Source organism: Panicum virgatum, chromosome 9N (assembly GCF_016808335.1).
Source record: "Panicum virgatum strain AP13 chromosome 9N, P.virgatum_v5, whole genome shotgun sequence".
Taxonomy (NCBI): domain Eukaryota; kingdom Viridiplantae; phylum Streptophyta; class Magnoliopsida; order Poales; family Poaceae; genus Panicum; species Panicum virgatum.
In genome coordinates, this window is record NC_053153.1 from 290355 (window position 1) to 302897 (window position 12543).

General features: G+C 47.7%; 1 protein-coding gene across 2 annotated transcripts in view; it reads left to right on the top strand.

The window, feature by feature from the left end:
• LOC120687357 (myosin-6-like) overlaps nt 1–9552 on the top strand; it is a 28999-nt gene extending 19447 nt beyond the window's left edge. Inside the window, exons 22-39 of one of the 2 annotated variants that reach the window (XM_039969327.1) lie at nt 3500–3619; nt 3900–3998; nt 4902–5111; nt 5193–5332; nt 5415–5523; nt 5619–5654; nt 5733–5789; nt 5882–6052; nt 6145–6294; nt 6857–7060; nt 7702–7806; nt 7884–7954; nt 8037–8136; nt 8620–8676; nt 8763–8819; nt 8890–8970; nt 9072–9148; nt 9252–9552. In XM_039969327.1, the coding sequence (XP_039825261.1) occupies nt 3500–3619; nt 3900–3998; nt 4902–5111; nt 5193–5332; nt 5415–5523; nt 5619–5654; nt 5733–5789; nt 5882–6052; nt 6145–6294; nt 6857–7060; nt 7702–7806; nt 7884–7954; nt 8037–8136; nt 8620–8676; nt 8763–8819; nt 8890–8970; nt 9072–9148; nt 9252–9366 (1959 nt within the window). In that variant the 3' untranslated portion in view covers nt 9367–9552. The remainder of the gene's footprint in view (nt 1–3499; nt 3620–3899; nt 3999–4901; nt 5112–5192; nt 5333–5414; nt 5524–5618; nt 5655–5732; nt 5790–5881; nt 6053–6144; nt 6295–6856; nt 7061–7701; nt 7807–7883; nt 7955–8036; nt 8137–8619; nt 8677–8762; nt 8820–8889; nt 8971–9071; nt 9149–9251) is intronic. The other variant, XM_039969328.1, reaches the window with a different exon arrangement.
• The last annotated feature ends 2991 nt before the right edge of the window (nt 9553–12543 follow it).

Genomic DNA, 12543 nt, shown 5'->3' on the forward strand with positions numbered 1-12543 from the left:
ACGAAGTGTAGGTCGATCTCCACATGCTTCGTCCGCTGATGCTGGACGGGGTTGGTGGAGAGATACACGGCGCTGACGTTGTCGCAGTAGACGAGCGTGCTCTTGGCGAGCGGGCTGTGGAGCTCCGCCAAAAGCTGTCGTAGCCAGGACGCCTCCGCCACGCCGTTAACGACAGCCCGGTACTCCGCCTCAGCACTGGAGCGGGGGACAACCGGCGGCGGCGGCGACGGCTCCGGTGTAGGCGTCGCAGGAGCCTCCGGAACAAGAGGCGGCGCCGGTATCGACGCCGAACGACGCCGGTACACCTGCACCAGCTCAGCGTACCGCTGCGGCGCCGGTGTCGGCGCCGAGCGACGCTGGTACACCTGCACCGGCTGAGCGTACCGCGCAGGTGCAGGAGAAGGCACCGGGGCCGCGCGTGGCGCAGCAGGAGACACCGGGTGGGGAAGGTCTCAGACTTGGCGCACAAAGGAATAGTCCAAGAGTAATGAGAAAAATTATCAACAATGACCAGATAATATTTGTAGCCAGACATGCTGAGTACAGGAGATGTCCACAGCTTACGGTGAATAAGATCAAAAGCATGCGCAGCATGCGAAGAAGAAGAAAACGGAAGTCTAACATGACGACCTAACTGGCACGCATGACAGAGGTGCTCAGTAGGAGCCCTAGTACATGGAACATCGGTACTATGACTGAGCTGAGCCAAAACATCGCGGCCGGGGTGTCCAAGCCGGTGGTGCCAGGTGGTGGAAGAAGGCGTCACGGCAAAAGTAGTAGACGAAGAAGAAGTCGAAAATACAGCAGCGGAAGCAGGAAGCCGAAGAGTGTAAAGGGGCCCCGGGCTGTCACATCGGAGGAGCGGACGCCGGGAAGCCGAATCCTTCACAGTAAAACCAGAAGAGTCAAATTCGATAGAACAGGAGTTGTCAGTACTAAACTGGCGAATGGAAAGAAAGTTGTGAACCATTTGAGGAGCAACAAGAACATTAGGAAGACGAGGAGCAGAACCCACGGCGGTGACAGAAAGGCAAGACCCATCACCAACCATGATAGAAGAAGGACAAGAGGGGTGTGGGGGTCGGACGGAAGAGAGGATACCGGCATCAGGAGTGGTGTGGAACTAGGCACCCGAGTCGGCGATCCACTCGGTGCTGACCGGCGGCGTCAGTCCTATGGTGCTGAAGGATTGCGCCCGAGCGGCCTGGTCCCACCCCCCAGGCCAAGTCGGCTGCTGGCTGGGCTGAGCGGGCGGGGTCCAGTACGGCGAGGAGAGAGGAGCAGCACCGGTGAACATGGCCGCCGGCTAGAGCTGAGGACGGGGCCTCCCCCTCCCGGACCCTAGAACGGCCACATCGAGATGCGCCCTGACCATGGGTTGCTGAAGTATGGCCAGGGCGAACCTCCAGGGGCAGGACCGGGAGCCGGAGCCGGAGTTGGCGGAGTCGGCGCGCCCTGACGGCCCCCGCCGGTACCGGTACCCCCAGAAGCAGGGCCACCAGTGCCACCACCGCCACGTCCCCCCCCCCCCCCCCCCCCCCCGCCGACGACGTCCATGCCCCCCCCCCAACCTCCGGTCTGCCCGGCGGGAGCACCAAGGAGAGAGGTGGCAGGAGCGCGCGGAGGAACCCGGTGGAGCAGCGACGAGCGCGGTGGTGGTGGACGAGGACGATCCGGGCGCGAGACCCTTGGTGATCTCCTCGAGGGCGAGGTCGTTGCGGACCTGCAGGAAGGAGGGGAAGGGCCTCTGGCGGGCGATCCAGCTCTTCAGGTGGTCATAGGTGCTGCTCAGACCACGCAGGACATTGAGCACCAAGACCCGATCGGACACCGGTTCCCCGAGGTCGTGAAGAGCATCGGCCATGCCCTTCATCCGCCGACAGTACTCACCAACGGAGAGGTCCCCCTGCACGAAGGTGCGGAAGGTGGCGTCGAGCTGGAGGGCGCGGTACTCGGCGTTGCCGAGGAACTGCCCCTCGAGCGCCACCCAGGCCTGCGCGCGGTGCCGCCGTGGGTCCTGATGAGGTCCTGAAGATCTAGGGAGATGGTCCCGAAGATCCAGGACAGGGCAACGCTGTCGAGGCGCAGCCACGCCACGTCCCGCGTCTCGATCGGCGAGTCGACGAGGACGTGATCGTCGAGGGCGTAGCGGCGGAGGGTGAGGAGGACCTGGTCCCGCCAGCAGCCGTAGGAGGAGGACGCGGGGTCGAGGAGGACGGAGACCAGGGCCCTGATGTTCTGGACGCCGGCGGCCTGGAGGTGGAGCTGGGCGACCATGGGTTCGGTCGGGTCGTACCGGGCTCCAGATCCAGCGGGCGGGGTCTGGTGTGAGGAAGAGGCGCCGTGCTCGGGGTCGACGGGCTGGCCGGAAGAGACGCGGAGGAATCGCTCTGCCTCGGCGACCCGGAGAGCGAGGGCGTCGGCCGTGGCGCGCTCGCGCTCCCATGCGAGGGCAGCCACGCGGACCCACTCCTGGGCCGCCGAAGCCTCTGACTTGGCGGCGAGGAGGGCCGCGGCGAGAGCGGCGTCGGCCTGCTGCCCACGGAGGGCGGCAGCGGCGAGCGGCGCATCCGCGGGCGCCATCCCGAGTCCGGACCACGCGGTGGGGCCGTCAGGGAGGGGTTGTTTGCCCGCTGCGACGGCGGCGGCGGATGGAGCCTGCATTGCTGGCACCAGGGGGCCCGTGCCCCTGCACCCGCCACGCCCCCAGCGCCCGCAGTAGGGGCGGCGGCAGGGTCAGGGAGGTTGGGCCAGGCGGCCGGGCCCGAGTCCCCTGCGCCCTCCGCGCCCCGCGCGCCCGCGGCGGCGGCGGCGGCGGTGGTGGCGGGATCTGGCAGGGGCGGGGCGGGAGTCGGCGGCGGCTGCACGACCAGGCCCCAGGCGGTGGTGGCAGGGGTGCCGGGGGGCCAGGTGGCGGCCGGCGTAGCGGAGGGTCTGGGGCCCCACGCGGTGGATCTAGCGACAGCGGCAGCGCCCGAAGCAGAGGAGCCGTCGGGTCGCGCCGAAGCAGAGGAGATCCAGGCGGCGGTGATGCCCGAAGCAGAGAAAGAGAGGGGAGGGAAGAGAGGGGAGGAAGGGGAGGCTCCGGCGGCCGGCCATCTCGCCGGCGGCGGCGGCGGCAGAGGGTGGAGAGGGAGAGGAAAATCTAGGCTAATGATACCATGTAGGAGAGAATAATGGCTTGTATTCCTCCAAACCCTAGAAGGGTGGGATATATAGATCCTATACATGGGCCTCTAGATGGGCCTCTATACATGGGCTCACATATACACCAACACAAACAACATCTGGCTCTAAAATGCAAATACCTCTATATCATGTTTTTTCCACAAACGCACAGGAGAACTAAATATCATTATCTTAAGAAGAAAAAGAATACCTGTATTTTGAACTGGATGCTGAGCTTAACCTACAGCATCAAGTGATTCTTTCACGTACATTCAGTAATAAATTCATGTTTGTTCATTGCCTTACCTTTTTATGCTCTCATTCCTTGCAGAGTCACTGCCGCTGTTATTTAGCACGCTCACAATATGTTAGGCTGATGAAGGCCACAATCACGGCTCAGTGTGGTTGGAGAAGAAGAGTGGCCAGAAGGGAACTTCGAAACCTGAAAATGGTAAGAGACCCTTTGTTTAAACATTATTGAACTTCCTTTTATCTTCTTTTTCCCATTTTCTCTTGGTGTCTAGCTGCACCAATGATTAGATTCATTGTCCTGGACCTCAACTGAAGTTTCTCAGATCAAGTATACAAATTTCCTTAGTTGTATACATTTCAGTTATATGAGCCAAACAAACAAACATATAATTGGATTTACCAAAGTCATTGTTATTTTAAATATAAAGCCCCCCTTCTTGACCTCTTTTTGCCTGGCCACTCTGATCACCTACTTTCAGGCAGCAAAAGAAACTGGTGCTCTACAGGCTGCCAAAAGCAAACTAGAGAAGGAAGTCGAGGAGCTTACTTGGCGACTACAGCTGGAGAAACGTATTAGGGTATCTTCTATCATTAAATTTACAATAACTTTGGTTTTTACTTGGTGCAAAATGCCCTAGGGGAGGAGCATAAACCGTAATAATTCCTCCGTTCCAAATTATAGGCCGTTTTGGGTTTTTTAGGTACATAGTTTTTGCTATGCACCTAGATATACGCTATGTCTAGATACGAATGATCTATTTGGAACGGAGGGAGTACTAAAATTTCAACTGCATTATCTCTGGGAGTCTAGGGCATCCTTTTTTTTATTACTTGACCTCGAGAGAAATATTTCTCAGGTAAACATTTCAGTGGGCATAAAAAGGTTCTATGTTCTCATATGAGCCTATCATATTTATATGGGCTATGTAGAATGTTTTTCTCTTACTGTGGGCTATCTCCACTGCAAAAAGAGTATTATGTATGATAATAACGGAAATAACAATCTCTTTTTTTTTTCTCGAACACGCAGGAGAGCTGCGTATCTTTGTATTAAGATGAGAGAAATGGCCAATTACAATAACCAATCACACACCTTGGGCCAGAGTTGGTGATGGTAGAAAAACACAAAAAAGAGACTATTACATAAAAAAGAGGTAGAAGGAAGGACCTGACCACAACGCCCTAATGGCAATCTCAAACCCTGCATTTGAGTTTTTTAAGCAACTACATACACTCATTCTTCCTAGTTTCTGTAACCTGGTACCTCAGTCCTATGGGCCTCGATGAGCTTCTCTAACGTGTCATGTACATTAAATGATTAAACATATCTTGAAGTTATTAATACAAGAAGGTGCTCGTGTTTGCAATGTTGCTAATGCTAATAGGATATCATAATATCATTCATATGGTCACATTACATAAAATAAAAAAAATGAATTTTGATCATCACTGGGTTGTTTTGCATGTTTTGGTGCGTACAGGCTGACATGGAAGAAGCCAAGACACAAGAAAATAAGAAGCTCCAATTACAATTGCAGGAGTTGCAATTGCAGCTCAAGGACACAAAGGACCTATTGAAAAGGGAACATGAAGCTGCCAAAGAAGCATCAGAGAAAGCTGCTGCAGTACCAGAGATCCTTGCTGATACAGCTCGAGTCAATGATCTTACTTCGGAAAACGAGCGGCTTAAGGTATCAGAGAAATCTGCTGCAGTACCAGTAATGTCTGTAGCCTCAATTGAGTTAGTGATATGCTTCTCTTTTTACTTCCAGATGTTGGTGGCCTCTTTTGAGGAAAAACTTCAGAAAACAGAGCAGAAGTTTGAAGAAACAGAGAAAGCTAGGGAAGAATTACTCAATAAAGCCACAGATGCAGAGTCAAAGATAAATGAACTGAAGAACACAATGCAAAGGTTCTTATGATGTTACATGAAATTGCTGATTTTATCTATCAAGTTATCAGGCATTACATCTTGTATATTTTGCAATGATTAGCCTTCAAGAAAAGCTGACTAATACGGAAGCAGAAAACAATGTTCTCCGCCAGCAGGCTATGAGAGCAAGACCTGATAATATGCCTTTGCTTAACATGCATCGGAAATCAGTACTCTCTCTCTCTCTCTCTGGTCATATCTAGTAATATTATGAAAATTTGGCCTACACATACTCTTATGCTTCTTTGTATTTGTAACTCTGCAGAATTTGGGTAATGGAAGCGTACATTCTGATGAACAGGTGGGTGAAGCATCAATGTCATAGGTGCTTATAACCCTTTTTTTTCGATTTTATAACCTAATATAATAATCTCTCCAGACACCTCACGCCACTCCTATTGAATTTGGAAGGAGATCCCTCATTGAGAGAAATAATGTATATTTACTTGGCCTATACTTAATATCAAGAAGCATTTGATAGAAGAGAAAAAACAATCAAATTATGGTTTCATTTAACCTTCCTTGCAGGAGAGTGTTGACACGCTGATAAATTGTGTTGTTGAAAATGTTGGATTCAGTGAAGGAAAGCCAGTTGCTGCAATAACCATATACAAATGCCTTCTTCATTGGAGAGTTTTTGAGACAGACAAAACAAATGTTTTTGATCGACTGATTCAGATTTTTGGTTCTGCGATGCAGGTATTCCTTTCTAGTATTCCAAGCCTAAATGCTTTGTTTGCCTTCTATTTATCTCAATATACTTACATTCCTAGAGTTTATGAATTTCTCAGAAACAAGATAACAACGCTGATCTCGCTTACTGGTTGTCAAATTCATCATCTTTATTGATTATACTACAAAAGAGCCTCAAACCTCCCGGTTCTTCTGTAACAACTCCAATGAAAAGACCACAGACTCAGACATCGTTCCTTGGAAGGATGGTATGTCATGGAACTATCTGTCATTGAGACTGTTTTTCAGATTAAATCTGTACTGTTTACTCTAGTATGAACATATGACAGCAGTTGTAGTAGTACCTTTCTTAGACTCTGATCCATTGGGCTTGAGCATGAAAACATTGAATATAACAGGCTGTTACCGCATATATTTTGGGTTTTGTGGGTTATGCTAATCTGTCCATTGTTGTTTGTATGGCCTGTCTGTTTTTAGTTTAAAGATATTACTTGGGGACATACGATCCATAATTTTTTATATTTTTGAAGTTTTCATGGTATCCAAGGTGCATCTTTATCCACAGGTTTCTCTCACTTTTTTGTCAAGGTTCTAGAGTATAATAGCATTCTGAAGAGGAGGGTTACCTAATTTTTTCAAGAAAAAATAGACATACAACTTTTTAAAGTACATATAATGACTTAATTTACAATAAGAACAAATTAGGATTCTCTGACTCCGAGTCTAAATGCCGTAGTTTAATAAAATTTTGGATAGGATACAATAGGTTATCTTGATTCTTTTTTTCCTTTGGTGTTATACGGTCCTCAGGTATTCCGTGCTTCAAATATTACTGTTGATATGGATCTGGTGCGCCAAGTTGAGGCCAAGTATCCTGCTCTCCTTTTCAAGCAGCAACTAACAGCTTTTGTGGAAGGCTTATATGGAATGATCCGAGATAATGTGAAGAAAGAAATATCTTCAGTACTGTCACTAGTCATTCAGGTTACCCCATCTATCGAAAGTCACCCTCAGGTTAAATATCAATTCATATTTCTGATTGTTCCAGCAGGATTAGTACAATTTTCAAAATAAGCTCAATCCATCCTGACAATCTAGATTCACCAAGCTATAATTCCAAGTATTACATTTGGTAAAATAACAATCGATGCTTTTGACTTTTTATGGGCTTAAGGTGCAACTTTGACCAGTATTTTTCTAGGAGAATATAGTTTTGTGTCCAATAAACGTAGGATATTATTGTGAAAAGTAAGACAACATGATTTTTATGTATCCAGATTACATATTTGAAAGCTATTGATGGTACAAGAATCAAAAGTTTGACCGGATTTTGGTAAAAGTGTCTAAGAATTTGTTACCAAAATGATTAGAATACTATGCTGATTTTAACTTACCTGACCAATTCTCACTATTATCACTCATTCAGTAACTTGCCATTATCACTGACGTGCTGAACACTTTGTGAGTGATATGCGAAGAAATTAGGATGTTCCTTCTGTCATGCATATATCTTCTTGCTGTTACAAGGTTCTCTTGGTTCCTGATTAGGCTGTCATTTTTAAAGTTGCATGTTACTTCTATAACTGCGGTCTATTTCCGGACATGATTTGTTGTTGCTAGTCTAATGCCAGTTCTTATATCCTTATTGATAAAAGGCACCAAGAAATGCAAAAGCTGGTTTGATTACAGATCAAGGTAGCTATTGGCAGATGATAGTCAACCATTTGAATGACCTCTTGAAAATTTTGCAAGAAAATTGTGTAAGTGTTATCTGTGTACTTGCATTGCATTTGGTAACATGGTGTTCTGACTTCTGAGCAATATACTGAAATTATAGGTACCCGCAATTTTTGCTCGGAAGATCTTTACACAGATATTCTCATTTATTAACGCTCATCTTTTAAATAGGTAGAGATTTTGAGTCTATGATTCAGCCTGACATAGTTTTTTCATAAGGCTAATGTTTTCTTCTCCTGTAACTATGTTCTAGTCTTCTTGTGCGGCGTGAGTGCTGTTCTTTTAGCAATGGGGAATATGTGAAACAAGGACTGGATGAACTTGAGTCATGGTGCGCACAGGCCAAGCCAGAGGTAAGTAGGGGGGGGGGGGGGGGGGATTGTATCCTCCTGAACTTTGAGAACATGTCTACTTAACCCCCTCAAGTCTTATGTGCCTTGAAATTTCTAAAGGTGGAGCAAATAGTCCCCTGGACAGTCTTTTCCTTTCTGTCATGTACTTTCATGAAATGCTTGCAAGCCAACCTAAACAGTTTAGAACGTTTATTTGTACCAGAAAAAGCTATGCTACCCCAAATAACATCAAACCCTTCAATTGGAAGATGATGCTAGACAACCATCTTGCATGCCTCTCGATTCACCATTGCATCTCTTCTTTAAACTAAAACATAGCCAAGTTTTGGTTAAGTTTCTGTTTGAGCTTTTGGAAGGGGGCACATGGTTTATCTAAGTGCGGATTTATTTTCTTGCAGTATTTGTTAGGTTTTAATGTTCTTTGGCGTTTCATAGTAAAGGCAGAGATAGTGTTTCTTTTTACTAACTCTCAAGCACGAACAGTATGCAGGATCTGCATGGGATGAACTTAAGCACATATGCCAAGCTGTTGGCTTCTTGGTATGTGTAACTTGAGCACACATCTTTTATTTGTAGTACTGATGTAGCATTGTTAAGTGAAATGGAGCTTATGCGTTGGTTGGCAGGTCATTTTCAAAAAGTTCAGGATCTCATATGATGAAATCATCAACGATCTGTGCCCAGTAAGCTGCCCACCCCCACAACCACACATGTTAGGGAGACGGTATGCTTATTTGCACTGTGATGATGCAGGTGTTGAGCGTTCAACAGATTTACAAAATATGCACGCAGTACTGGGATGACAAGTATAATACCGAGAGTGTATCTGAAGAGGTAATTAATATATGTTAGCAGAAAACGTGTTGGAGGATTCATGCATGTAAGGTGGCGGTGGTAGATTAAATGGATGGAATGGACTTGTTGGTTGATTGTAGGTGCTTGACGAGATGAAAAAACTGGTGAACGAGGGGGGCAATTCAGACAATACGTTTTTACTCGATGAGGAAATAAGGTAGGTACATTATATTATATATATATATATATATATATATATATATATATATATATTATCCTCTTCTTTTTTATATATATTTATTATTTGGTGGCCCAAACAGCATGCCTCTATCGCTGGAGGAGATCGCGAGCTCAATGGACGCCAAGGAGTTCCAGAATGTGAGTCCGCCGCAAGAACTCCTTGACAACGCGGCATTCCAGTTCTTGAGAAGCTGAGGCCTACAATCGTAGATGGATCGGAGTAGATTAGATAGCTGCTGATGTAGATTATTCTCAGATACTGTAGATATTAGCTAGCTAGCTAGCTTTGGAATTAATTCGTTTTTGTGATGACCGATGATCTTGCTCCATTCTCGCCTCTCCTGGGCTGGGCCTTGTAAATTAGTTGCTTCATTCTCGCCTCTTCTTCTTTTTCACTTAAGTATATATCTCTAACTTACGAAAACGCTGCGATTCCCGGGCCGTGGAGCGGGTCCACGTCACCTGTAACCCGTTAACCGTCCGATCCACCTAACTCGCTGCCTCGACCGTCCGATGCGGCTTGGGCCGGGTCTGTCGCCCGTTATTCCACGCACACGGGCACTCGGAACCTTCGCGGACCCGCTCCGAGGCCGGCCTATCCCCTCCACCGCCGCCGCTTGCGCCTCCCCACACCTGCCCCGTGGCTCGCCGCTCTCCCCCACCGGCTGGCCGAGGCCCCCCTGCGACTGGCTCCTTGCGGCGACAGCTGAGGAACAAGCAGCCGGCTCCTCCAGCAAAAAAGCAGCGAGCGCGAGGGGAGCCCCCCCCCACCCCCGCGTGGCTGGCTCCTCGCATCGGCGGCCCACGGCCACGCCACCGGCGGCTCCTCTAGCAGAGCGACAGCAAGGGTGGGGGAGGGGACGCAGTCTCCACTGCCTTTTTCTCTTGCCCAGATCTTCGCAAGGAACTCCGAAGGAACACGGTCGCAAGCTCTTCGCTGGGAGCCTGGTACCCAACCACCATAGATTGTCCAAGTGTTGACACCCAAATTTGGCACAATGAAGGTTTTCTGGACAATCTGGACAGACCGGTCAGACCTCTCTCCTAAACCGGTCAGACCGGTCTAGACAAGTTTGTCAAATTGCAAATTGGACTGCACCATTGCATAGATCTCGTCGAGACGATCGAAATGCATATATAGAACGTCCAATTCAGAGTCCGGATGAGGGAGTTATGCCTCCCGAAAGACCTGCACCCCGGTCTGACCGGTCAGACCGGTCCAGAGACCGGTCAGACCGGTCCGAAACGCCCAGTCCGAGTTAGGAGTTGTATTTTGACACGGAATTTGATAGGGTTCCGACTCCTAATGGGTATAGACCTCCCCACCCTATATATATGAAGGGCCACGGCCTATTGAGGGTAATTCCAATCGATTCACACATTTATCCTTTATTTTTTACCTCCAAACTCTAACTTTTCCAATCTCATCTGCTGTTCTTCGCTGGTCTCTACGACGTTCGAGGATGTTCTGAGTGGCCTGCCGACGTCAGAGCAACCCTAGATCCACGTGCTCCGACGGGGTCCCTCCCGAGCTCGAGATCCTAGGTTTTCGTCGTCTCCATGGAGCACCGGTCTGACCGGTCCGCATATCCGGTCTGACCGGTCGGCGCGGGGAGGCTGCTGGTGTTGATCGTGTCGACGATCTTGCTGCGCGTTGTAGCGCATTCGAGTGTGTGGCCGGATTTTGCGTCAACACACTTTTTGGCGACTCCGCTGTGGACAGATTAATCTGGTTTTTAAACCGATCTAATCTAGTTCTCAAAGAAGATGGGCGTCATCACCGACCTCGACGAAAGCAACATCTCCACATCTATCAAGGAACTCAGCGAGGAGGAGCGCCAAGATTACTTGGTGGTCAGGGAGCACTTCAAAGCACAATTCTTGAAGGGATTCAAGAAAAATCATCAAGGCCTGGTCACGAGGGTTCAAGACTTCATGATGCCCTCATTCACGCTCAAGAATAAGCAAGTCGAGGTAATAAGCGATGTAAGCACCTCATCTTCCGACTTGTTTAGCTAATTATCATCTATTATGGATAAGAAGATTGCTGATATATATAAGCCCATGAATGATTTAAAAGATCAATTAGATATCATGAAAAAAGGCAAATATGTAGATGATAATTGTGCTTTCCAAACTGCTAATTCATCGGCTACGCCAGCATCTGTTCAAGAACCATTATATGGCATGCCGACGAACTATTTTGCAGGGCAAACATCACCATTGCAACTGGTACAGCCGAATGCGGCTGGACCGGTCAGACCGGTGCGATGGTGGTCAGCCCAGTATCATCTACACTGAACACGTCTACTCCTTGCTCGGCAACCCTTAGCCGAACCAATGAGATGATAAATTGTGTGCGGCCTTCTCCTTCACAAGAATCTGGTTCTCCACATGAACCGATTTTTGTTAATGTACATGGAAATTCTGCGGGGCATGCACCAATAAGTTCGGTTCAGACGATGGTACAAGATGATCCTATAGAACATCGTCTTACTTTTGCAACACAAGCATCCACAAGTGGTAGATGCGAAGCCGATCCCGCTAGGTTAAAAGAGGATCCGGCTAGTGCGGTGAAAACCAAATTCGGTGTGGATATATGTAATTTTACATTGTACCAAAAGCCATATCCCGCTGAATTTGATTTGGTTTCTTTTCCTGCTGGTTGGTGTGTTTCTAATTTTGTGACATTTAGTGGTGATGATAATAGAGCACCTTAGGAGCACATTGATCAATATATGTTACAACTGGGAAAAGCTAGTTTCCATGAGGCTTTGCTCATTCGCTTATTTTCATTATCTTTGACTGGAACCACTTTTTTTATTTTTTTCATTGGCCCCGAATTCTATTCAATCTTGGAATCAGTTGGAACGTAAGTTTCATGATCAATTTTATAATGAGGACAATAAAGCTAAGCTGTCGGATTTGACATCATTTAGGCAAGGCCAAGATGAGCCTGCTTCGGATTACTTCCGAAGGTTTAATGATATAAAAAACCGATGCTTCAATTTAACAGTTTCTGAGAAGGAATTGGCTGATTTGGCTTTTGATGGTTTGCATTCTTATTTGAAAAAAGAACTCGAAGGCTTTGAGTACCACACTGTTAATTATTTGCACATGAAAGTCTTGGGTTTAGAATTTAGACTCCAGAACGCAAAAGATGCCCATAATACTCATCGATCCATACATGTTGATTGTAAATTTGATTCGGACGATGAGAAAAAGGAATTTGCTGAGTTCATATGGCCATCAGAAGCTAAGTCATGTTCTTGTTCATCGCTTAAGCCGATTCCAAAGAATCGGCAAGAACAAGTTCGTTTCACATTTGATGTTTCTAAGTGTGATCGTATATTCGATGAATTGCTTAGAAGC